General features: G+C 39.1%; 1 protein-coding gene across 1 annotated transcript in view; it reads left to right on the top strand.

Moving 5' to 3' along the window:
• UTP18 (UTP18 small subunit processome component) overlaps positions 1–27,279 on the top strand; it is a 41,877-nt gene that overhangs the window by 3,779 nt on the left and 10,819 nt on the right. Inside the window, exons 3-10 of the mRNA XM_079725289.1 lie at positions 1,309–1,407; positions 3,423–3,490; positions 7,943–8,031; positions 9,519–9,644; positions 10,436–10,610; positions 18,135–18,235; positions 18,526–18,616; positions 21,572–21,695. Of these exons, the coding sequence (XP_079581415.1) occupies positions 1,309–1,407; positions 3,423–3,490; positions 7,943–8,031; positions 9,519–9,644; positions 10,436–10,610; positions 18,135–18,235; positions 18,526–18,616; positions 21,572–21,695 (873 nt within the window). The remainder of the gene's footprint in view (positions 1–1,308; positions 1,408–3,422; positions 3,491–7,942; positions 8,032–9,518; positions 9,645–10,435; positions 10,611–18,134; positions 18,236–18,525; positions 18,617–21,571; positions 21,696–27,279) is intronic.

Below are 27,279 nucleotides of genomic sequence, written 5' to 3'. Positions count from 1 at the left end.
CTTTTTTTTTTTTTTTTTGCGGTACGCGGGCCTCTCACTGTTGTGGCCTCTCCCGTTGAGGAGCACAGGCTCTGAATGCGCAGGCTCAGCGGCCATGGCTCACGGGCCCAGCCGCTCCGCGGCATGTGGGATCTTCCCGGCCCGGGGCACGAACCCGTGACCCCTGCATTGGCAGGCGGACTCCCAACCACTGCGCCACCAGGGAAGCCCAAACATTTTTTTATTAGTCGTTGGTTTTTCTTAAAAGTCTCTATTATGTCTTTGCGTATTTGTCTACTGGAGACTTTCGTTTTGTTTTTTTATTTTTTAAATAAAAATTGTACATAAGGTGTACAAAATGATAATTTGCTATATATTTACATGGTGAAGTTATTACTACAGTCACGTGAACTAATTAGCATTTCCATTTCTTCAGATGGTTGCCATTTTTATTTGTGGTGAGAGCCCCTGAAATCTATTCCCTTAGCTAATTTCCAGTGTACAATACTGTCATTAACTGCAGTCATGCTATGTAACTGCAGCTTTGTACCCTTTGACCAACATCTCCCTGTTTCCTCTACCTTCTCACCCCTGGTAACCATCATTCTGCTCTTCGCTTCTACGTATGCTACTCTTCAGATTCCACATATAAGTGAGATTATGCAGTATTTCTCTTTGGTGTCTGTTTTATTTCACTTAGCTGGACATCCTCCAGGGTCATCCATGTTGTTGCAAATGGCAGATGAGACTGTTTATTAATGATTTTAGTATATCAGCTCCTTACATATTGAGAATTTCAAACCTTTATATGTCAAATTTATTGCACATTATCTAGTTTATTGTTTGCCTTTAAGTTTGTTTTAATGTTGTCTGATGCACAGAATATTTTAATATTTATGTAGTGAAGTCTATGACTCTTTTCCGTTTTTTTTTTTTTTTTTGCTGTTGTTTTTAGTAAAAAGTTCTTCAGAGAGAGAGAAATATTTGCCTGTATTTTTCCTTCACAGTATTTTAAGGTTTGGGTTTTGGTTTTTTTGTTTGTTTGTTTTGTTTTTAACTCTGATTTACCTGGAATTTATTTTGATGAATGGCATAAGCTGTGTCTAGATAAGTAATTATGAATTTGAAATAGCTCTTCAGAAGGTAAACTAGATGATCCGATATATTGGAGATTCCTTTTTGTTTCGGGAAGAATGAAGAATGTGCATTGGAGATGTTCCACATCTTATAAATCTTGACCTATGTTGTTTGCTCAAAATACTAAAGGCAGCAACTATTATGTTGATTCTTTAAGTTATTGAAAGCATGCTGTTTTTTGTTTTTTTATAGGGTTGACATGATGAACAACCGTTTTCGGAAAGATATGATGAAAAATGCCAGTGAAACTAAACTTTCAAAAGATGAGCTTCAAAAGAGACTTAAGGAAGAGTAAGTGTCTTTTTTTATAGGTTTGCCAAGTTGTATTTATAACCAGTATTTTATTTTGATTTGCTCAGTCTTTGGCTTCTTGGGTAGTCGGATTTCCATTTTGAATTGGAAGAGCATTGTTCTTGGAAGACATGATTAAGTTTTAGTATGGGGGCCTGAGAAGGAATACAAGTACAAAAAACTTTGGAAAAAACCTGTAATCCCACCATTTGAATATAATCAATGATATATTTTTTTAACATCTTTATTGCAGTATAAATGCTTTACAATGGTGTGTTAGTTTCTGCTGTATAACAAAGTGAATCAGCTATACATACATCCCCACATCTCCTCCCTCTTGCATCTCCCTCCCACCCTCCCTATCCTACCCGTCTAGGTGGACACAAAACACCGAGCTGATCTCCTGTGCTATATGGCTGCTTCCCACTAGCTATCTGTTTTACATTTGGTAGTGTATATATGTCCATGCCAGTCTCTCACTTCGTCCCAGCTTACCCTTCCCCCTCCCCGTGTCCTCAAGTCCATTCTCTGTCTGCGTCTTCATTCCTGTCTTGCCCCTATGTTCTTCAGAACCTTTTTTCTTTTTTTAGATTCCATATATATGTGTTAGCATAGGGTATTTGTTTTTCTCTTTCTGACTTACTTCACTCTGTATGACAGTCTCTAGGTCCATCCACGTCTCTGCAAATGGCACAATTTTGTTCCTTTTTATGTGTATTAGCTATTTTAAAGTCCTTGTGTGCTAATTCTGTCAGGTCTGTCATTTCTGTTTCCGTTGGCTGCTTTTTCTTCTGGTTATGGTTCATGTTTTTCTGCTTCTCTGTATATCTAGTAATTTTGATTGGATTCTGGGCAGTGTGAATGTTGTTCAGTGTCTGGATTTTGTGTTTTGCTTTTAATGTGTGTTGAACTTTGTCTTGGCAGGCAGTTAATTGACTTGGAAATCACTTTGACCCTTTCAGGATTTGTTTTTAGCTTTCTTCTACAGTAGCATTTATTCTAGGCTGGTTTAGCCCCGTTATTAAGGTATGACCTTCCTGGGATCTCTCCTGAATGTCCTGAGTGTTCAGTAAGGACCTTTCCTCTGACTGGTTGAACTCAAATGTCTGAGTTTCGGTTCTGTGCAACTTACTAGTAGTTCTTTGCTTGACCTCATGGAGTTTCATCCTATGAGTGTGCAGTTTAGTATTCAGAAGAAGTGTCTGTGGACCTCTGTGCAGATTTCTGGAGCTCTTTCTCTTCCTCTTCTACAGTTGACTGCCCCTAAAATTCCTGCTGTTTCAGCCTCTTTCAAGTCTGATCTTTTTCTCCTTGTCTCTGTGTCAGGGTCTTATAAAAATGCCTTGAGGGGAAAATCCCAGTAATGGCATTGCTCACCTTGTTACTTTTCTTCTCTTAGAGATCATAGTCATGTTGCCTGTTGTCCAGTTTCTGAAAATAGTTTCACATATTTTGTCCAGTTTTCTAGTTACTTATGGCTAGTGGGCTTAGTTTGGTGGACATGTCTATGATTCTGCATTAAACAGAAAGATTCTTTTTAGGCTTCCAAATACCAGCCCTTCAGAATATAACTGTCATGCTTTTCCTGAAGCTTACTTTTTCCAGGATGAAATGCTCCCATTTTATTCAAAGAATATATGATGAAGTTTTGTTTATTTTACCAATCTGGTGGTTTTCTTTCAGACATGTTGTAGTATTCTTTTGTGTACTCTGTGTACTATAGCATTGATTTATAACCACAAAGAGATTTCTATTTCTTCACTTAGTCACCAAATCTGGTGTGTTGATATGTGCAAATAAGACAACTATGTAACTAGATGTAAATAACAACAAATATGTATCCAGGTGGTTTATTACCAATTTAGGACTATCCTGTGTGAGTAGCCCTTCTGTTCTGAAAGATGATAACTTTGGAAGAGATTCTGTTTATGCTCTGACCTATATTCTTGAAATGTATTAAGCTCTATATAAATACAGTGGTCACTACAAAATTTTATTTTTACATTTTTGCTTAGATTCCAGCATGCCATGGGGGGAGTACCTGCCTGGGCAGAAACCAGTAAGCGGAAAACATCTTCAGATGGTGAGTGTTGACACCTCTGTTTAAGTTGGTAAATAGATTCCTATTCCTGTTCTGTTACTGTTTGAGGTTTCTCATGAGGCTTGTTAAAACCTGGTGTTTGAAATATGTCTTTTTTTTTTTTTTTAATGTCTGGTTTTGAAGTCTACCATTTCTCTGAAGGAAGCTCTTTTACAATAGTGTAAGACATACTTACTAGCATATTCTTTACTTGTGGAGACAATAATGGATGGATTTTATGACGTTTTTCCTCAACAGAACTATGACAACATTATGGCATAGATTAAGTAAAAAATAAGTAGTAGTGTTATTTCTTGATTCAGAGCCCCTTCCAAAGACATGAGCAGCTGATCTAGCTATCCACTAGGAAATGGAATGTCTTTCTAAGGAGTACATGTCAGGTTAGGCCCAGGTGATTATTCACTTTCTAAAAACCTATTTTTCAACTGCAGATTTTAAGTTTGACTTGTACAAAAACTGTTTTTTGCTGTTTAGATCTTTGAGTTTAGATATTATTTATATGGATGGTTTGGCCAAGATCTGATATGAGTTCTTGGAGTTACAAATTTTAGACTTGGAATTGACTTCTGAAATCCTTGAGGAACCCTAGAGTATATCCTCCCATTGTAATACCATTGTAATACAGGAGCTCCTTTCTTAGCATCTTTGGTATCTGATGAATCTCTGTTTGATTATCATCATCACCTCTCCCTCCCTTCTCCCCACCCATGTCAGTCTTCATGGTATTCACGTATAGGGAGCTCTTACAAGGAGACAGTTTTATATAATTCTGTTAGCAAACTCAATCTGTTATTAAGTAGAAACTTACGTTCTGGTTTCCAACCAGATACTTTTAGAGGTTAAAGGACTCTTAGTGATGTAGCCCGACTTTATCTGCTGCAAGAAACTTCTCTACAACATCTGTTAGATGATAATTTAGCCTCTGCTTAAATATTTCAAATAATGTTGTGCTCTTTATTAGACTATTTCTTCCTCTTTTCTTTTCTTTAAGAACTAATTGTAATTTTTTTACTATTGAAATTTAGCCTCCCTACACTCTGTTGTCCTACCTTTCGAAGAGATATAATCTTATCTCTCTTTCATATAAAACTCTTCTGTTATTTGAGAAATATCTTTCCAGGTTTTTTTTAATATGTTAATCGTCTTGTCCTGTCACTGTTTTTTGTTTTGTTTTGTTTTGTTTTTGGCCGCCCCATGCAGCATGTGGGATCCTAGTTCCCAGACCAGGGATCGAACCCATGCCCACTGCATCGGGAGCATGGAGTCTTAACCACTGGACCACCAGGGAAGTCCCATCCTGTCACTTTTTTTTACATGGCATAATTATAAACCTTGGTCATCAGTTTACCTTCCTGGATGAAATATAATTTTATTATCCATTTTAGAATATTGCATTCATCGAACTACAGCAGTTTAGATATGGATTAGGTATATGTTGACATTGAAGCAGAAAATCTCCCAGATCCCAGTGGCTTAATCCAGTAGAATTTTTTTTTTCCTGTGAGTACAATTGAGGTGGTGAGAAGGTGATGCTCTACTTAAGGGATCCAAGTTTATAGAGGTTCTGCCATCTTCAGGCTGGCTCTTCCAATGTTGCCTAGGATATTGACCACCAGTTGACTTATAGGAGAAGGGAGAGAACTCACCAAGGGAAATTTTTATTGGCCTGTCCTGGAAGTGGTACGTGATACTTTCATCTACATTTTATTGGCCAGAACTCAGTCATGAGGCCACACTAACTGCATGCAATACCAGGAAATATAGTTTGTCTTTGTGCCCAGGAGAAAAAGGAAATGAATTAGGTCAACAGTTAGCCAGTCTGTTACTATCTGGGATATCTAAGTGTAATACCTTAATTGTACATATGACAGGAGTAAAGTTCAAAAAGATAGAAGTGACTTGTCCAAGGTATACTTATTGGCGGAGTGGTGACTACAACCCAGCTTCACAGTTATCTCTAACATATTATTTGTTTTTATCTGTAAATACTAGATTATTATTTTTTTTTTCCTGAATTACCTTTCCCCCCCCGACCCCGGCCCACTGGCATGCAGGTTCCCTGACCACGGATTGAACCTGTGGCCCCTACAGTGGAAGCACGGAGTCTTAACCACTGGACCACCAGGGAAGTCCCTAGGTTGAGTATCTTTAAAAGAGAAGTACTCCCCTCTTTAAACATAGCTATAATGCTATTATCATACACCTTCAGAAATCAATAGTAATTCCTTAATATTATGGAGTTTTATTGTTGCTGTTTTGTCAATTTATTCGCCACCACCGCCACCCCTGCGCCCCCTGCCGCAGTTTTCCAGTTTTTTTAGCTTGCTTTGTATTCTGCTTGGTCTTCATAGGTGCTGTTGAATCTGGCTACATGTCTTTTCTAAGTTTTGGAAATTCTTGCCTGTTATCTCTTCACACATTGTTTTTGTTCCATTCTTTCTTTCCTTCTGGGATACCAATTACATGTATGTTAAAATTTTTTTTAAAAACATTCTGTGTTTTCTGATGAGATTAAGTGCATTCAGGGTGGTATGGCTGTAGACTGTTCTTTTCTGTATTTTCTGTCTTTCTGCTTTCTGTACTTTAGTCTGGATATTTTTTTCTGATCCTTTTTCCAGACCACTAATTCTCTCTTCAGGTAATTTTGATATCCTGTTAACACCATCCACTGGGGTGTTAGTTTTAATTACTCTGTTTTTCAGTTCTAGAATTTCTATTTGGTTCTTTTTTTTAATAGTCTAGTTCTCTGGCTTAATTCTGAGTCTTGCCTTTCATTATCTCTAATATCTTAAACATAAATTTTTTATTTTATTTATTTTTTATTATTATTTTTCTTTCCAGTTTTTTTTTTTTTTTTTTTTTTTTTTTGTGGTACGCAGGCCTCTCACTGTTGTGGCCTCTCTCGTTGCAGAGCACAGGCTCTGGACGCACAGGCTCAGTGGCCATGGCTCATGGGCCTAGCCGCTCCACGGCATGTGGGATCCTCCCGGACTGGGGCACAAACCCGTGTCCCCTGCATCAGCAGGTGGACTCTCAACCACTGCGCCACCAGGGAAGCCCTCCTTCCAGTTTTACTGAGATGTAATTGACATACAGCACTGTATAAGTTTAAGGTGCACAGTATAATGATTTGACTTACATACATCATGAAATGATTACCTCAATAAGTTCAGTGAACATCCATCATCTCATATAGATAAAAATTAAAGAAGTAGAAAAGAAGTATTTTTTCTTGTGGTGAGAAGTCTTAGGATTTACTGTCAACACCTTTCGTATATAACATACAGCAGAGTTATATTTATCACGTTGTACATTATATTCCTAGTACTTATTTATCTTATAACTGGAAGTTTGTACCTTTTGACTGTCTTCATCCAATTCCCGTCACGTTACGCTCCATCTCTGGTAACCACAGACCTGAACTCTTTTTCTTTGAGTTTTATATGTAATATTTAAAAATTTTATGTCTGATAACTTCATTATCTAGATCTCCTGTGAAGATTGTTTGTTTTTCTTTAGGTTTTCAGTTAAGTTACCTTACCTTGTCATTATTTACATGGTTATATATGTCATTGAGTGGTGGGCATTGTATATGAGAAATAGTATTGATTAACTAGAGGTCTAGGACAATGGTATCTTTCTCCAGAGAATTTGTATATTTGTTTTTGGGTAGGTGGTTGGGCAGTGGGCACTAGCAATCCTAGAACATCTTATTCTAGTGAGAGAGTGTGAGGATTCAGTGCCGGGTTTCAGTTCCTGGGAGATTTTCTCGTAATTCTTTGATTTCACCTTTAATTTTATGTATAGCCTTTTGTGGCAACAATCCAGAGCCTCGTGGTTTACCAGACTCCTTAGGAACCTTAGAGGGCTTTTGGTGCTAGTTTTTGCTCTCTTAACCCTACAAGTGTTTTAAACACCCTGCTTAGCTTCTCAGCTTTCTTTACTAGAATCGTCAGTCATCTCCAGGGGAAAAGCAGCCCTGTTACCTCTCTTGGAAGTTCTGATACACGGTTTACTGGCGTTGTTCTTCCAGTCAGCTAAAAGTTCTAGTTCTTTTTCCTGTGAGTTGTTAAGCTAGATCTGCTGTTCATCCTGTTGCCCATCTTGCCACTGTTACGAGTTCCTCTTTTTAAATTAAATGCTGACTCCGTTTCATCTTCATTTCATTTCATGTTGTTTTAGTCACTGTAGTGAATGTGTGTCTTTTGTTCCAGAGTCAGGTGTTGATTTTAACCATATATATTGAGGTCTTGTCATCCTTTTCCTCTCCTTCAAATTTATTTTGCTGTTTTACTTTTACCAGTTGCAGCTTAAATAAAACGATTGAGGTTGGGAGACTGGGAGGGGAGTTGAAGTTTGAAATATAGATGTTTGGGATAGGTAATGGCCATCTCATTGATTCTGAAGATCAGCCTGTGGGTTTGTTTGACTTAGATGAAAGTGAAGAGGATGAAGATGATTTGTTGCAGAGGACTGGGAATTTCATATCAACATCAACCTCTCTTCCTAAAGGAATCTTAAAGGTGAGAATCCGTAAAATTGGGTCAATCCAACTAATTACCTCTGAAATCCAGTATACTTCCCAGTTACAAATATATGGATTCCTGTTATCTGTGGGATTAAATGTGCTTGCTGTCATTTTGCCTTGGTAAATATTTGTGTTAGGTTTTTTACCTTTTGCAAAAACAAGATTAAATTATGTTCCCAGGAATTTTTTAGGAATGTTACTTGATTCCTCCTTTTGCATTTCTTGTTCCTTCTGTTGGCACCAGCCTTGTTCATGCTGCTCTCATCTCTTGCCCAATGCATAGCAACAGCTTCGTGGCTAGACTCTCCACTTCCACTTTCCTTCTTTCTAAACCGTTCTTCCTATAGTAGCCTGAGGGATCTTTTAAAAATAAAATATCACGTCCTGTCACTTTTCATTGCTCTTTGAAAACTTCTGAATTCCTCACCATAGTCTACACTGCCCTTCACAGGATCTGGCCTTTGCCTACGTCTTCAACTTCATCTGATGCCTTTTCCTCTTATTCGTTACTCGTGCCACACAGGCCTTCTTTCTGTTTCTTGCACATGCCAAGTTCTTTCTTGCCCCTGAACCTTTGCTCTTGCTCATCCCTCCATGTATTCTTTAAGCACTGCCAGTGGCCAACTCATTCTTACTTTTTTTTTTTTTTTTTTTTTTTTGCGGTACGTGGGCCTCTCACTGTTGTGGCCTCTCCCGCTGCGGAGCACAGGCTCCAGATGCACAGGCTCAGCGGCCATGGCTCACGGGCCTAGCCGCTCCACGGCATGTGGGATCTCCCCGGACCGGGGCACGAACCCGTGTCCCCTGCATCAGCAGGCGGACTCCCAACCACTGTGCCACCAGGGAAGCCCTCATTCTTACTTTTCTGCTCACATGATGCCCTAGAAATGTCTTTCCTTGCCATCCTATCTGAAGTGGCTTACTCTAGTTACTGTCTAACTCATCACTGTGTCTCAGTTGTCTATTGTGGTAACCAAGTGCCTACCCAGCACTTGCTTCAGTTAAATATATGTCAAATGAACAGTTCTCTCTTTGATATAATTTGCCCCATTTTAAAATGGTAGCATGCGAATTTAGATGGGGAGGGGGGACCTTATTATGGTAAATTATTAGACAGAGTGATTCTGTCTCTCCCTACCCTGTGCAGATAATTCATTTAGCTCCTCATAGGGTGAATTCACCTCCATTGAAAATGTAGTCACCACAAAAATTTATCTTGAGGGGTTACAAAGAAAACATCATATGATACTGTGTTTTTTATGTACTTGCATTTTTAATGTAGAGGAAGCCCCCGAAAAATGGATTCTTGTATGGTAAAGCACTGTACTAGAGTACTAGTTGGTAGCAGAGCTGTGGTCTTCTGGTTACTCTTCCAATGCACTTTCTTCTGCATTGTAAACTACTTTATAATGTCTTCATGCTTTAAAGAAAATAATGTTAACCCATTCGAATTGATAAAATTCCAGCTTTATTTTTCTGTAGATGAAGCACTGCCAGCATGCTAATGCTGAACGTCCTACTACTGCTCGGATCTCGTCTGTGCAGTTCCATCCTCGTGCACAGGTTGTGATGGTCGCTGGACTAGATAATGCTGTATCGCTATTTCAGGTATGCATTTTTTTTTTTTTTTTTTGCAGTACGCGGGCCTCTCACTGTTGTGGACTCTCCCATTGCGGAGCACAGGCTCCGGATGCGCAGGCTCAGCGGCCATGGCTCACAGGCCCAGCCGCTCTGCGGCATGTGGGATCTTCCTGGACCAGGGCACGAACCCGCATCCCCTGCATCAGCAGGCGGACTCTCAACCACTGCGCCACCAGGGAAGCCCTCATTCTTACTTTTCTGCTCACATAACGCCCTAGAAATGTCTTTCCTCACCATCTTACCTAAAGTGGCACCTTTCCAGGGAAAGACACTGCACCACCAGGGAAGCCCCAGGTATGCATTTTTAAATGAAGACTTGTAGGGACTTCCCTGGTGGCGCAGCGGTTAAGAATCTGCCCGCCAGTGCAGGGGACACGGGTTTGATCCCTGGTGCCAGAAGATCCTACATGCCGCAGAGCAGCTAAGCCCGTGCACCACAACTACTGAGCTTGTGCTCTAGAGCCCGTGAGCCACAACTACTGAGTCCACGTGCCACAACTACTGAAACCCATGTGCCTAGAGCCCTTGCTCCGCAACAAGAGAAGCCACCACAATGAGAAGCCCGTGCACTGCAATGAAGAGTAGCCCCCACTTGCTGCAACTAGAGAAAGTCCATGCGCAGCAACGAACACCCACCGCAGCCAAAAATAAATAAAATAAATAAATTAAAAAAAAAAGACTTGTAGTGAAAAGTGTTTACAATCAGCATACATGGTCTGTGGAAATAATCAAAAGGAATATTTTGTACTTCCTTATAGGTTGATGGAAAAACAAATCCTAAAATTCAGAGCATCTATTTGGAAAAGTTTCCAATCTTTAAAGCTTGTTTTAGTGCTAATGGAGAAAAGGTTTTAGCCACGAGTACTCACAGCAAGGTTCTTTATGTCTATGATATGCTGGCTGGAAAGCTAATTCCTGTGCATCAAGTAAGAGGTAAGGCTTCTAATGAACATATAGCTGACACGCACCTCCCTCCCCCCCAGCCCATAGTTGAGTTTGTTTAACAGTATTTGCAACCACTTTTTTTCCTCCCCATAGAATTATTAAAAATAAGGGTTTCTTTGGTTTTACTATTTGGAAAATGTGTTGTTGAGATAACATGTTTGAATGAAAAAAGTGAACTGACTTTTTACTGAGTACCTATGGGAAGAAAATCATAATTTGCAAATATATATTCCCCTAGACCAGAAAAGCAGTTGCAAATACTTGGCTGTAAAATTAGCAGTTGCTGCAGCAGAAAGAACATGAGCCTGGGAGCTAGAAGACCTGGGTTCTACTTCCTTGGACAAATTATTTCACTCCTCTGATCTGAAATTTGGGTGCCCTCCAGTTCTTCTGCTGTTTGTTATAATACAATTTTGGTTTACATTTAAAGGAAATAAAGCACTGCTTTTGGAATTTGTAATGTATTTTGAAGAATGGACTACTTAAAAAATATGAAAATTTCTTTCCTCTGCCTTATCTCTTCTTCTGCATTCTCCTACTCCCATTACCTCAAAAATATAATGACACCTTCATGAATCCTTTGGGAACTAAAGTCCTTGTAATGAAATTGGTTGGGTTAACATTATAAATCTTGGGAGGTGGTGTTGTCATATGCTACAGCTTGCTGGCAGTCTCCCTGTTAAATTGCACATATGTGGGGCTGTAAGGGTTACAGGTTGCTCTGTACAGCCTTTTTTCTGCTAGTGGTTAAAAGTGAGTAAGGCCAACTTTAGAAACATTTATGAAGTTTATTTTCAGTGTTTCTGGTCTTGTCTTTCCTGTGTTCCTGACACTTTCAGTGATCCTTTCCAAGGGGGGTTTTAATTTATCTATTTATGCTTTAAATCAGTGCTTCTCAAACATTAATGTGCATATGAATCACCTGGGGATCTTGTTAAAATGCAGACTGATCCTGTTGTTTTGAGGCGGGCCTGATTCTGCATTTCTAACAAGTTCTCAGATGCTGCTGATGCTACTGGTCCATGGACTTCCCTTCGAGTTGGAAAACCTTAAACTGTCTCCCCATATTGAAATAGAAAACAACATGTAGTAGTTATTATTCTTAAATGTCATTCCACCAATCAAAAGGAATGTGCTCTGGTCTTTCCTTGCCTTGCATCCTCTTGGGGAAAGCAAACCAGGGGTGGCTGAGATCCAGTAGTTAGTGATATGTACTGTGGATCTGCTGGTATGCCGGGGTGTGTATCTGATCACCGGATTCTTCTAAGACATGGCATTTATCTTTGCCTTTTAATATTTTTCCTTCTCTTTCCTCAATAAGCATAACTTGGTAATAATGATAATTATAATAGTAATGGTAAACCAAATGTATTTCTTCTTGTGGTGTTATGCTGTTGAATATAATTCTCAGTCTCGTGATTATAAAACTATCAATAACTCAATTAATTAAGGACAGTAGAACAAGGGAAAATTGCTGACAAGTTAGGATGTGCAAGCCTTACGTGTATGTGAGCTCTTGGTTCTTGCAAATGCAAGTCTGAAAAATGAAGAATTCAGAATTGATGCATTCTGAAGAATTCCGCTTTGATGGTTCCTTCCACTAACCTGTCAGGGCTTGTAAAGTGGGGTCCATGGACTCTCAAAATTCAGGGGTCTGTGAAGCTGGATAGGAAAAACATTCCATCTTTATTTTCACCAATCTCTAAATGAAATTTAGCATTTCCTTCGGTTACGAAAGTTTTAAACAGCCATTATTTTGAGAAGGGTATCATACACTTCACCAGACTGGCACACAGAAAGGTTAAGAACCACAGATTACTATTTCAAAGTCCAGAAGCAGTTTCTGTTGCATCATTTAGAAGGACAGTTCTTTTATCTATATCCATCTGTGCCGGGTCTTAGTTGTGGCATGTGGGATCTTTGTTGCCGCATGAGAGATCTTCATTGCGGCGTGCGGGAATCTTTTAGTCGTGGCATGCGGACTCTTAGTCCTGGCACGCGGACTCTTATTTGTGGCACGCGGAATCTAGTTCACTGACCAGGGATCGAACCTGGGCTGCCTGCATTGGGAGCACCGAGTCTTAACCACTGCACCAGCAGGGAAGTCCCTAGAAGGACAGTTCTTTTTTTTTTTTTTTTTTTAAAGATTTATTTATTTAATTTTATTTTTGGCTGCATTGGGTCTTAGTTGTGGCACACGGGATCTTCGTTGAGGCATGTGGGATCTTCTCTTGCGGCGTGCAGTCTTCTCTCTAGTCGTGGCGTGCGGGATTTCTCTCTCTAGTTGTGGTGCGTGGGACATGGGCTCCAGAGCGTGTGGGCTCTGTAGTTTGCAGCATGCAGGCTCTCTAGTTGAGGTGCCCGAGCTCAGTAGTTGCGGTGCGTGGGCTTAGTTGCCCCGAGGCATGTGGGATCTTAGCTCCCTGATCAGGGATCTAACCCCTGTCCCCTGCATTGCAAGGTGGATTCTTTACCACTGGACCACCAGGGAAGTCCCAGAAGGGCAGTTCTTAAGGCAGCTGTCTTGTTCTAGGAAAACACAAAGAATTTGACCATTTGGGAATCCAGTTAGTTTGTCAGGCAGCCATTTTGATTCATAGGCATATGGTCATTGCTGAGCCTTAGTTTTCTCTTTCTGTAAACTCAAGTGTTCTAAAATATTAAAATAATTTTTTAGAAGATTGTAACTAAGCACCACCTGCCACTTGGTAAATGCTCAGTCATTGGTAACTGCTGTCATTGTTAAGAACAGCATATAATCTATCTGATCACAATCAGTTCACTTCCCATCCTATGGAATTCGGCTCTATTCTAGTTAAATTGGCCATTCTTTTTCTTATCTATTAGTTGCTCAGCAGTTGACCTAAAAATCTCATTCCTGGGACTTCCTGGCGGTCCAGTGGTTAAGACTCCATTCTTCCAATGCAGGGGGCGTGGGTTCGATCCCTGGTCTGGGAACGAAGATCCCACATGCTGTGTGGGGTGGCCAAAAAAAAAAAAAAAAACCTCATTCCCTAATCCATAGAAACATTTATACTTGACATCTTTAAAGCTCTGTATCTTCTTTCTCAAGGCCATGTTATAAATTTTGTCTGGCTTCTATTTTGAAAGGTCTAGCTTTTATAAAAAGCAATTGTAATATTGAAATTAGCATTTATTATCACTGTTCTTTTGTGAAGTCAAAAGTAAAACGCTATGTACATATAACTGGTGTACAGTACACTGTAAGCTTTGGATAAAAATATGGTTATCTTATTTTTCCAATTAATTGATAAAGTAACTGTTTGTCCTTATTTGTTGGAATTCTAGTATTTCCTTCTTGAAGACAACCCCCTTTCCTGAATTACCCCCAAACAACAGGCTTACTCAGGCCAAAAACATAAGGTCTTTCACTGCAGGCAGAGAGCAGTGGACTGTGTAAAGAGTCCTCTGGCATTTTGCCTCTGTTGCTGCCATCCTGGGTCTGTGTTCACACTGGTCCCACACAGTATGAGGGAAGTTTGTTTACTGTTGCCCTTGTGACACCTGTGCAGTCTGCAGTCTTCCAGGACTGCGGTGGTGCCCAGCTGTAGGCTCCAAGGTGAACACTTTGAGCTCTGTCTTGCATTCCCACTGTGCTCTTAGGATTGGGTCTGGAGGGGTTTCCAGAACTAACCTCCCTTCTCTGCTTCATCATGTAATGATATTTTCCCTATGTTTGGAGCTGTTTCTTTCTGTATGCTGTAGTCAGTATATAATGCTTGCCTAAGATTTGGGATGAATATTACCCTTAGTAGGACTAGAGTCATTGTGAAGAAGATGGTCATCCCTAGCAGAAGTAACCCTAGTGATTGGAAATATGTGTCTGGATTGATTCCAGTCAAGGAAGCTAGGATGTAGTCTCTTGGTGGGTGGGGCTAGAGTGGGAGGCCCAGTTTTGTAGTATTGTGAACCATCTAGACAAAGACTGTTACTAGCACAGAGATGGTCTGTGGGACCTTTAACTATCATTTTCCTGTGGGGAAACAAGAACTCTTCACTGGATTTTTCTAAATTCTTTTTTCTGATTAATATTCTAACTTAGCGATATGCTCACATGGTGCAAAAGTCCAGTACGTACCAATGAGTGGACAGTGAAAATTCTCCTCTGCTCTGTCACCCTGGAAGCGTAGCTGGTTACACTTACTCTTGTGTATCCTTTCTATTAGGCAACTTGTTAATGGGTAAGTTGGCTCTATAAGCAATTTAATATCAGAAGGGTCTCCTGCATAGTCAGTTTGAGCCTTTTAGGCATGGGAAAGGAACATGTCCCATTATAAATAAGTAAATTGACATCTGGTCTATATACTTAGCTCATGTAATTTGGTTACATGAGTCTTGAGAAGCTAATCAACTTTTTTTTTTTAACATCTTTATTGGAGTATAATTGCTTTACAATGGTGTGTTAGTTTCTGCTTTATAACAAAGTATTTCAGTTATACATATACACATGTTCCCATATCTCTTCCCTCTTGTGTCTCCCTCCCTCCCACCCTCCCTATCCCACCCCTCTAGGTGGTCACAAACCACCGAGCTGATCTCCCTGTGCTACGCGGCTGCTTCCCACTAGCTATCTATTTTACGTTTGGTAGTGTATATATGTCCATGCCACTCTCTCACTTTGTCACAGCTTACCCTTCCCCCTCCCCATATCCTCAAGTCCATTCTCTAGTAGGTCTGTGTCTTTATTCCTGTCTTGCCCCTGGGTTCTTCATGTCCTTTTTTGTTTTTTTTTCCTTAGATTCCATATATATGTGTTAGCATACGGTATTTGTGTTTCTCTTTCTTACTTACTTCACTCTGTATGACAGACTCTAGGTCCATCCACCTCACTACAAATAACTCAATTTCATTTCTTTTTATGGCTGAGTAATATTCCACTGTATATATGTGCCACATCTTCTTTATCCATTCATCTCTTGATGGACACTTAGGTTGCTTCCACGTCCTGGCTATTGTAAATAGAGCTGCAGTGAACATTTTGGTACATGACTCTTTTTTTTTTAAATTAATTTATTTTATTTTATTTTATTAATTAATTTATTTATTTTTTGCGGTACGCGGGCCTCTCACTGTTGTGGCCTCTCCCACTGCGGAGCACAGGCTCCGGATGTGCAGGCTCAGCGGCCATGGCTCACGGGCCCAGCCGCTCCGCGGCATGTGGGATCTTCCTGGACTGGGGCACGAACCCGTGTCCCCTGCATCGGCAGGCAGACTTTCAACCACTGTGCCACCAGGGAAGCCCTAATTTATTTTTTTATATATTTTTTTCATGACTCTTATTGAATTCTGGTTTTCTCAGGGTATATGCCCAGTAGTGGGATTGCTGGGTCGTATGGTAGTTCTATTTTTAGTTTCTTAAGGAACCTCCATACTGTTCTCCATAGTGGCTGTATCAATTTACATTCCCACCAACAGTGCAAGAGTGTTCCCTTTTCTCCACACCCTCTCCAGCATTTATTGTTTCTAGATTTTTTGATGATGGCCATTCTGACTGGTGTGAGATGATGTCTCATTGTAGTGTTGATTTGCATTTCTCTAATGGTTAATGATGTTGAGCATTCTTTCATGTGTTTGTTGGCAGTCTGTATATCTTCTTCGGAGAAATGTCTATTTAGGTCTTCTGCCCATTTTTGGGTTTGGGTGGTTTTATTGATGTTGAGCCGCATGAGCTGCATGTAAATTTTGCAGATTAATCCTTTGTCAGTTGCTTCATTTGCAAATATTTTTTCCCATTTTGAGGGTTGTCTCTTCATCTTGTTTATGTTTTCCTGTACTGTGTAAAAACTTTGAAGTTTCATTAGGTCCCATTTGTTTAGTTTTGTTTTTATTTCCATTTCTCTAGGAGGTGGGTCAAAAAGGATCTTGATGTGATTTATGTCATAGAGTGTTCTGCCTATGTTTTCCTCTAAGAGTTTGATAGTTTCTGGCCTTACGTTTAGGTCTTTAATCCATTTTGAGTTTATTTTTGTGTATGGTGTTAGGGAGTGTTCTAATTTCATACTTTTACACGTACCTGTCCAGTTTTGCCAGTACCACTTATTGAAGAGGCTGTCTTTTCTCCACTGTATATTCTTGCCTCCTTTATCAAAGATAAGGTGACCAGGGCTTCCCTGGTGGCGCAGTGGTTGAGAGCCTGCCTGCTGATGCAGGGGACATGGGTTCGTGCCCCAGTCCAGGAAGATCCCACATGCCGCGGAGCGGCTAGGCCCGTGAGCCATGGCCGCTGAGCCTGCGCATCCGGAGCCTGTGCTTCGCAATGGGAGAGGCCATAGCAGTGAGAGGCCCGTGTACTGCAAAAAAAAAAAAAAGAAAAAAAAAAGATAAGGTGACCATATGTGTGTGGGTTTATCTCTGGGCTTTCTATCCTGTTCCACTGATCTATATTTCTGTTTTTGTGCCAGTACCATTACTGTCTTGATTACTGTAGCTTTGTAGTATAGTCTGAAGTCAGGGAACCTGATTCCTCCAGCTCTGTTTTTCGTTCTCAAGATTGCTTTGGCTATTCGGGGTCTTTTGTGTTTCCATACAAATTGTGATATTTTTTGTTCTAGTTCTGTGAAAAATGCCAGTGGTAGTTTGATAGGGATTGCTTTAAATCTGTAGATTGCTTTGGGTAGTAGAGTCATTTTCACAATGTTGATTCTTGCAATCCAAGAACATGGTATATCTCTCCATCTATTTGTATCATCTTTAATTTCTTTCATCAGTGCATACAGGTCTTTTGTCTCCTTAGGTAGGTTTATTCCTAGATATTTAATTCTTTTTGTTGCAATGGTAAATGGGAGGGTTTTCTTAATTTCACTTTCAGATTTTTCATCATTAGTGTATAGGAATGCCAGAGATTTCTGTGCATTAGTTTTGTATCCTGCTGCTTTACCAAATTCATTGTTTAGCTCTAGTAGTTTTCTGGTAGCATCTTTAGGATTCTCTATGTATAGTATCGTGTCATCTGCAAACAGTGACAGCTTTACTTCTTCTTTATCAACTCTTGAATACACTACTGACACATGGTTTTGGTTTGTTTTTTCTTTTTGATCCACAGAGTTAAGAATTAGACTCCCATTCATCATGGGATGTTTAGTAGGTGGCTAGCAACTAGTGTCTGCATGTTACTGTGTTTTAGCTGTCTCTGTGTCAGTGTATTTTCCTTCTGGTCATGAACGTTTTGACAGAGAAGTATAATTTATCCTTTTAGTTACTTACAGGTATTACTGTTTACATTTGGAAAATTAGTTGATAAGTTTACTGGTTGGAGAGCTGGCTCTCAGGCCTGTAATTAGAATGGTAAATGTTAACCAAGACAAAGAACAGAAGTTTGCTAAGCGTTTTGTAGTGACCTTGTATTTCGGTAATACTCAATGACGCATGGGGTCAGAGTTATTCAGAGTCTGAGCCCATGTTTTATTTAAGGCACTTAAAAAGTAAGAAACTCTCAATTGTCAGTGGAAGCTTTACTGCAGACCATTAATCTTTATTGATTCATCTCCTTAGGTTTGAAGGAGAAGATAGTGAGGAGCTTCGAAGTCTCCCCAGATGGATCCTTTTTGCTTATAAATGGTGTTGCTGGATATTTTCACTTGCTGTCAATGAAGGTGAACCATTATTAGCTGTTGCTTGTTCTGCTAGGATAAGACATTAGTGTAGGGATGGTCTTGAACCATAACTCATGGTGTCCTTAAATCTGCATCTCAATTAGAGGAACATATTGAGACTTGGGGAGAAGTTGTGGGCAGTTTGGGAAGAATTTTTTTTTTGAGGGTAGGGAAAAACAAAGTTGAGTAGGTGCTACAAAATAGAGAACTAGATTGCTTTTATTCTGCACATTGTGATTCTTCTTTGCAGCACCTAGCAATTTGATAAGTAATATTTATTGTTCTTCCAGACTAAAGAGCTAATTGGTAGTATGAAAATTAATGGAAGGATTGCAGCATCCACATTCTCTTCGGATAGTAAGAAAGTATATGCATCTTCAGGTAAGTTAAGTTAATGACAAGATGATCCGAAGTTTCTTTGAAGCTTTGGGTGTGTTTAAATACCAACTTTAACCAAAACTGGGTTTGATTTTAGACTTTTTTGTGTTAGTGAGAAAATCATTTTTATTTTTACAATTCATTTTTCATTGCTGTTTGCCTTCTCATTTACTAACTAGTAATGGTGAAGGATTAACCGCTTAACATGCACTGTTTGCGGAAAAGATGGGAAGAAAAGGCATTTTATTTAATTAATTAATTTTTTTTTTTTTTTTTTTTTTTTTTTTTTTTTTTTTTTTGTGGTACGCGGGCCTCTCACTGTTGTGGCCTCTCCCGTTGCGGAGCACAGGCTCCGGATGCGCAGGCTCAGCAGCCATGGCTCACGGGCCCAGCCGCTCCGCGGCATATGGGATCCTCCCAGACCGGGGCACGAACCCGTATCCCCTGCATCGGCAGGCGGACTCTCAACCACTGCGCCACCAGGGAGGCCCTAATTAATTAATTTTTGACTATGTTGGGTCTTTGTTGCTACGCGCGGGCTTTCTCTAGTTGCGGCGAGCGGGGGCTGCTCTTCGTTGTGGTGCGTGGGCTTCTCACTGCAGTGGCTTCTCTTGCAGAGCACGGGCTCTAGGTGCATGGGCTTCAGTAGTTGTGGCATGCGAGCTCAGTAGTTGTGGCTCGCGGGCTCTAGAGCACAGACTCAGTAGTTTTTGGTGCACGGGCTTAGTTGCTCCGCGGCATGTGGGATCCTCCCGGACCAGGGATCAAACCCGTGTCTTCTGCGTTGGTAGGCAGATTCTTAACCACTGTGCCGTCAGGGAAGTCCCCAGAAAATGCATTTTAAAAGATGTCTTATTCTGAGACTTTCTTACTTTCTTTTTGGAAGTTACTTAAAATCATCACTTCTTTTCTTTTAGCCTCTTTTGACTTGGATAATGTTTGGAATTTTCTTCATTATTGACTGAAAACAATTCTGATCTCATCCTGACATTTCTTTAGTACTACCAACCAATCCTTTATCATTCCTGACAGTCTCTAATCTTGTCCTTTTCTGCTGGCTTTTCTGACTGTCCTGTGACTCTTACGCCTTTTCCTAGAGGATCTTGGGGACCATCACAAGCTCAGCGTAGCTCATGCTGTTTGGTAGTGGGAGGCATTAGAGTGGTTCTGCCAGTGAGTAGTAGTCTTCAATCTATTCAAAAACTTTTTTTAAAAAAAGGATTAAGTTTAGCATTAACTTTAATTTTTGTTTTGGTTTTGGCCCAGAATCAAACTTTCACAAGGTTGAGTTACTTACATTTGTAAGTTTTTAATCCAATAATAGAAGAATGTCATCAGCATATATAGTCTCTATTAATTAATATGCTAGGTTTTATGAGGGGTAAGGAATAAATATAGGTTCAGAGAAATAATGGTCCTAATGAAATGGCCCTTGGATCTTGGGAGAGTCAGAGCTGGGGAGAAGAGTTGAAAGGGTCAGCACAGGTACTGAGATTTGGTTATATGAATTGGATATAGATGTTAAATATTTACAAATTAGGTTAGGACCATGGAGGTCTAATTTACCATAAGAAGAAAGGTCCTAAAATCAGAGAAGGAGTAATCAGAAGTTGAGCCTTGGTAAGTTAGGTGTTATCTGTATTTTGATTGGTGTTCTCCCCCCTTCCCCTTCCTCCTTTCCTCCTTCTGTAAGGAGTGATTTATGTGATTGGCATCATATTGTTCATATTTATTGTTTTATATATATAAAGAATATTTTGATAGAAGGAGTGTTGAAGAAAGAATTTACCTTTTATCTTTTCAGCTGAACCAGTTTTTTCTTTTTGTTTTCTCTTGGATTAATTATTGCTTCTTAAGTCAACATCAACTTATGACCATCTAATACACTCGCTTTCTAGGTGGTCTTCCTGCCCTTGATCCCTTCCGTTCCCATTTTAGTCTGTTGCTAGCTAGGCTGATCTTTAAACCCCTTCCTTTATTGTACCATTGCCCTACAGACAGACATAAAGCTTCTAAAATTTGAGCCTATTAAATTTTTTCTAAATACATTTTTTACTTCTACCTAACCTAAACCCTTATGCCAGCCTGGGAAATTTTGTTTCTTAATGAAATAGTTGAAGCAGTGAGATTCATTGAATTCTCATTGGAAGGATAATAGTATAGAAGGGTGAATGTTAGAGCAATATCCACAGAAAAGAAAGAGATGAAGTACATGAGTGAGGAGCCACCTTTGAGATGGGTATAGGGTCATTCTACACATCTATAATGGGTGTGAGGAAGGGGGTGATCATCAAGATTGAGTGTATAGGAGAGAGAGAAGGAGACTGATCTTGGCACTTAGGTGGCCATTTCTATCATGAAAATATTTGTGTTCTCATCAGATTTAATATCTTTATCTTTCACACATTCTCCCTTCTCTAAACTATTTGTGCTTATTACAATAAATTATCCATACCTCCTTAATTAAACTATAAATTCCTTTTGGTCTGGATCAGTTCATTCTTCATTTCCTCCTCTGTCGTCAGCTTCATCATCAGTATGGTATCTAAATCACCTAGCCTTACATGTTAGGTACTCTGATACCTCTTGATAGATGTTGGAAAACCTTTGCTGGTGGGTTTTTTGTTTTTTTTTCAAATTTTGCGCCAATAATTTATCTGAGTGGAATGTAGAAACTTTTTCTGAAAGTTCAACTCAAGCCAAGAGTTTGTGATTTTCACTCTAAACCTAAAGATACTGTTTATTAATGACTAATGAGGGTGTAGTTTTCTATATATGAAAATGTATACAAGAAACATTTTTAGGCCAGTTTTCTAGACCTAGGATAATTATAGTATATAGTAGGTCTTTATTTGTAGTATCTTGTACTATTAAAGAGGGACTAAGAATGGTCAGTTCACTTGCCTTTCAAGTTTAAAACAAAATTAACCAAACCCATTTTTTGGCTGTTTCATTCAGGGGATGGAGACGTTTATGTTTGGGATGTGAACTCTAGGAAGTGCCTTAACAGATTTGTTGATGAAGGCAGTTTATATGGATTAAGCATTGCCACATCTAGGAATGGACAGTATGTGGCTTGTGGGTAAGTAAACGGAGGTTCTGGTAACCTTTAATCACCTTTTGCTAATGAGAAAATATTAAAGAATTGAGGGGCTTCCCTGGTGGCGCAGTGGTTAAGAATCCGCCTGCCAGTGCAGGGGACATGGGTTCAAGCCCTGGTCCGGGAAGATCCACATGCCGTGGAGCAACTAAGCCCGTGTGCCACAACTACTGAGCCTGCGCTCTAGAGTCCATGAGCCACAACTACTGAAGCGCGTGCGCCTAGAGCCCCTGCTCCTCAACAAGAGAAGCCACCGCAAGGAGAAGCCCGCACACCACAACAAAGAGTAGCCCCCGCTTGCTGCAACCAGAGAAAGCCCGTGCGTGGCAACGAAGACCCAACGTAGCCAAAAATAAAATTTATAAATTTATAAATAAATTTATAAAAAGAAAGAAAAAAAAAGAATTGAATATACTGAATGGTGCCTAGTAGTTCTGTTTATAAACTAGTAATATGAAATTAATAAACCCAGGTCTTAACATTTTATTGTCTTAATAATATTTGTTAATATTTGTGTTTAATAATATTAACGGCAGTTTTTCAGCTCTTTAGCAAAGAAAATACTGGACTACCTTATGTTATGGTGTGTTTTCTTATGTTTGAAATATTTGTTTGATTTAAGTCTTAAAGATACTTAAAGCATTTTTGCCTTTAGCTAGCTAGGTGGTATAAACCAAAAACATGTTTTTTGGGAACACTGTTGTTAGTATTATAGAGACTTTGAAAATATTACCTACAACATGTTATTGTGTCATTGCTGAAAAAAGTGGTTATTACACTGGGGCAAAGATGGCTTTATTGTCCTACTTGATTTTAAAGATGCAGGGTGGGAGGAGGGGGTATTGGATACTTGCCTGTAATTCTAAATGATTTTACCTACCAAATCACTAATCAGCACCTGTAATTTTAGAACTTCCAGAAGTCAATCTTTATGACTTTCTTAGACTAAACACAATTGATCCATAAAGAGATTTCAAATTCTCCCTTGGTGGGAGGTCCAGTGGGTCTTGCTGTCATAGCATACTCACCACTTTTTCTTCACTTCACTACCTCCTTCAAAGGTTAAAATTGGGGAAACTGCTTGTAAATATCCCTGTCACCATTTGGAAATTGGTCAGCAGCTACCTTGGGTCCTGGGAAGAAAGGAAAGTGGAACCAGGCTGTGGAGCTTGGAGGCCAGGCTAACGTCTCGTGGGTCTGCCATAGGCAGTAGGACAGCCTGAGCCCAGCGTTGCTAGAGCACTGTGCACTATGGCAGCAGTTCATGATTAGCAGGTCTTCTGAGACTAAAGTTCCTTTAGAATGAAGACTGGTATTTAAATTAATGATAAATAATTTTAAGCAGACCTGCTTTTGCCTTTATGTGGGACAGAGTAAGTGCACAAACATAACCTTCACTCAAATCTGTGAAGTTAATCTTTTTCTAGTCCTTGCCTCTCTTTTTTGTATCACTTTTTATTAATCCCCTTTGAAGGGCCCAAAGAGGAAAGAATCTAGTATTAGTCGTTTAAACTCATTTGATTTTAATTGCCTTTCAGTGTAATTGAATTCTGATGTGCTTGGTCAAAGACCATTATTAGGTTTTTATTGTTAAACCTGGAAAGAAAGGCCTTAACCCTTGTTAGAGGAATTTCCCGTGTTATCAGACAGGCGGGGAAGAGCTAGTGGTGGAATCAGGGCAGAGGTAGGAGAAACTGAACTTGCTTGACTGGTTGGCTGGCTGCTCCTTCCCTTCCTCCCACCTCCCTCTCTTTCCCCTCTCCATGTACTGGTGTGAAATTTCTCTATCCTGGACTTTGCTGCTGGGAATTAACTCCTCCCTTGATCTCAAAATTCATCTGATAGTGTCTATTAACTCTTCTCAGTGTCCTGGCATAAAGTGGATGCTTTTGATTTACCGCTTTGCTCTGATAGGGAAATAGGGAAACTAAGAATGTTGTAAATAGAGAGGTCTTTTAGTTTACAGTATCTTTTTTTATGGCTTTGGTTAATATAAGGATTGCTGCATATTTTTAGAAAGTTTTCACATTAATTTGTACATCAGTGTTAGGACATATTTGGGAAATCATTAGGGACTAACCCTTCCTTATAGGTCGGGGGAGCTGATGCTCTGAAGCGTTCTGTAAGACAACTGAAATCATTGATAAGGAGGGATCTTGAAGCCTGCAGTCTTACTTTTCCAGGTGCAGTGCCCTTCTCGCTCTACTGGGTAGAATCTTAGTTAAGTTGTACCTTTGCTGCATCTTCTGTATATGCAGTACTGTGTTTTGTGACTTCCTATCTAGTCTAGAAGTCAGTCAGTAAAAAAAAAAAAAAAAAAATATTTGAATGCTGGCTATGTATTACAAAGCACTGTACATTGAAGAATGGGAAGTTGAGACCTGGCATATTCTCTCCTTTGCATGTGACAGCTCTTTGAATACATAGACTTCAGAAGATAGCTCACTAAATTCAGGTGGCCCCATAAGGTGACTTGGAGAATCCCCTTTATCTTGTTGCTGTTGCTTTATTTTCGCTGCTTTACAGTGAAGAAATTAGGAGCGTCTTGTGCTGCAGTCATGGAATATCACTGTCTTGGGCTTCTGCCTTGACTGGGGGTGTGCAACCTATAAACAAACCACTTCGGGCTCTTTGTATTTTGAGAACTGTTGGTCAAAGCCATAAAAATACCTGTTTTTATATTTTCTCATCAAAGTTCTTTCAGGTGGTTAGATACTTGTTGACTTTAGTCTTCATTACCTTCTTAAAAATACACAAATTAAGATTGTCTTTTTACTAGTTTCCATCTAAATAGTCTTAAACTGTGCTCTGAATAATAATTACAATAAAAAGATTTATAATATTATAGCAAATTTTTTCAGCACTTAGTGTCTGCCAAGCACTGTTTTTCATATATAGTTGTATATGTGTATTGTGTGTGTGTGTGTGTATATAAAAGCTACGTATGGATGTGTGTATGTAAATATATATATAGATATTTTTTCATATATAATCTAACTTAATTCTCATTTCCTACTCCATGATATTGGTACAATGATCCCTGCTTTACAGGTGGGGAAGCTGAGGCACTGTGAGTTAAGTAACTTGGTTAGGGTCAGACAGTAAGTGGCATACCCAAGATTACAAATAGTCTGGCTCCAGAGCCTGAGCTTTTAACCTTTAAAATTTTTGTTTGTTTTCTTTTTAAAAATTTTATTGAAGTACAGTTGATCTACAATGGTGTGTTAATTTCTGCTGTACAGTAAAGTGACTCAGTTATACATATATATTCTTTTTCATATTCTTTTCCATTATGGTTTATCCCAGGATATTGACTATAGCTCCCTTTGCTATGCAGTAGGACCTTGTTGTTTATCCATCCTATATCTAATAGTTTGCCTCTGCTAATCCCACACTCCCACCCCTCCCCACCACCCCCAACCACAGGTCTGTTCTCTATGTCTGTGAGTCTGTTTCTGTTTTGTAGATATGTTCATTTGTGTCGTATTTTAGATTCCACATATATAAGTGATATAATACGGTATTTGTCTTTCTCCTTGTGACTTACTTTACTTAATATGATAATCTCTGGGTCCATCCATGTTGCTGCAAATGGCATTATTTTATTCTTTTTTATGGCTGAGTAATACTTCATTGAATATAAATATATACCACATCTGTATCCATTCATCTGTTGACGGACATTTAGGTTGCTTCTGTGTCTTGGTTATCGTACATAGAGCTGCTCAAAGCATAGGGGTGCGTGTATCTTTTTGAATTATAGTTTTGTCTGGATTGTTTTATTTTATTGAAGTATAGTTGATATGCAATATTATGTAAGTTACAGATGTACAGTATAGTGATTCACAGTTTTAAAGTTTATACTCCATTTATAGTTATTAGAATATCGGCTATATTTCCTGTGTTGTACAATATATCCTTGTAGCTTATTTTATACATAATAGTTTGTGCCTCTTAAACCCCTACCCCTATATTGCCCCTACCCTCTTCCCTCACCCCACTGGTAACCACTAGTTTGTTCTCTATATCTGTGTCTGTTTCTTTTTTGTTACATTTACGAGTTTGTTGTATTTTTTAGATTCCACATATAAGTGTCATACAGTATTTGTTTCTCTCTGACTTATTTCACTCAGCTTAATGTCCTGCAAGTCCATCCATGTTGTTGCAGATGGCCACATTTCATTGTTTGTTATGGTTGAGTTCTACTGCCTTTTTAAAGGTACATCTCTGTGTGTTGATGTGTTTAAATATAAAATGGTACAATCACTAGGAGTTTTTCAAATTAAGGAGTCTTACAAGAAATAAAGAACATTTAGTCCAGTTTGTCTTGAGAATGAATCCTTTTGTGCCATGTATATAATCCCTTTGGAAAATCAGCTTCAAACATTCTGTGCTTCAGCTTTTATATAGCTTTATCTTTTATCTTTTAAAATGTCTAAATATACCTTAGATTGCTATTTTTCCTACTTAAATCTGTGTTTTAAACCCTTAGCTTAAAACTTTGCTTCAGGATTTTTGTGATTTCAGTAATCTACCTGGATTGGGAGAATGTGGAAACTAGTCTTTTGTAACTTAAAGCTAACAAAAAGTTTCTCTTTCTAAGATATTTTCAGTATTAGTTTATTCTGATGATGATTGTCCCTTTTCTGTTATCTTTCCATTTGTTTGTATATCTGTTTTTAATTTCTTGCTGGTGTCTTAGTCTAATTCTGCACATCCATCACGGTAACTTCTAGCCACATGTGCTATTTAATTTTAAATTAATTAAAATTAAAAAAAATCTAGTTCCTTGATGACACTGGCCACATTTTATGTATTCAGTAGCCACATGTGTCTGGTGGCTATCATATTGAGCAGCACAGCTATAGAGTATTTCCATAATCACAGAAAGTTATACTGAGTAGTGCCAGTCTAATCCAGTCATTTTATTGATAAGGAAACTGAGGTCTATGAGTTAGGTAATTTAAGTGTTGTTACTCATCAGACTAGTTATTGGCAGAGCTGGATCTGGCACTCATGTTGTCTAGTTTCCAGTTCTGTGTTCCTTCCACACTGCCACCCCCAAGTATTTTTGATTTTATTTTACAAGAATGCTGAATAATTCAGGGCTATAGAAAAGTATGAAATTTGTTATGATTTAGGGCCTGGAATTAATAGTTCTTTAATTTTAGTGCTCTCATTGAACATATAAAATGGGTTTCATTTTGCTTCATCTAGGTATTGTTCAGGACATGTATGCTTTATAATGCAAGGAAAACCTGTTTTATTCAGGGATACGTTTTTGCTTCAGTTTCCTCATTCACAAAAACATTTATTGAGCATTGAGCTGGGGATTGTGGGATAGAACTGTGCATCATCACCTTCTCATAGTTTATGATCTTATGTGAGGACATGCATACATGTATCTCTGTTTACAAGGCGAGACGTCTTAAGGGCTGCAGTTGAGATGCAGTGTTTTAATTTTAAGAATGTCAGGAATGGTGAAGGCTGTTATTGTTGAACGTCTGTCTGGAAAAGGTTTTGGGGGATATTGGCACTTGAGCTGGCCATTTTGAGGGCCAGGTGG

The sequence above is a fragment of the Hyperoodon ampullatus genome (genome assembly GCF_949752795.1).
Source record: "Hyperoodon ampullatus genome assembly, chromosome: 19".
Taxonomy (NCBI): domain Eukaryota; kingdom Metazoa; phylum Chordata; class Mammalia; order Artiodactyla; family Ziphiidae; genus Hyperoodon; species Hyperoodon ampullatus.
This window is presented reverse-complemented; position numbering and strand designations above follow the sequence as displayed.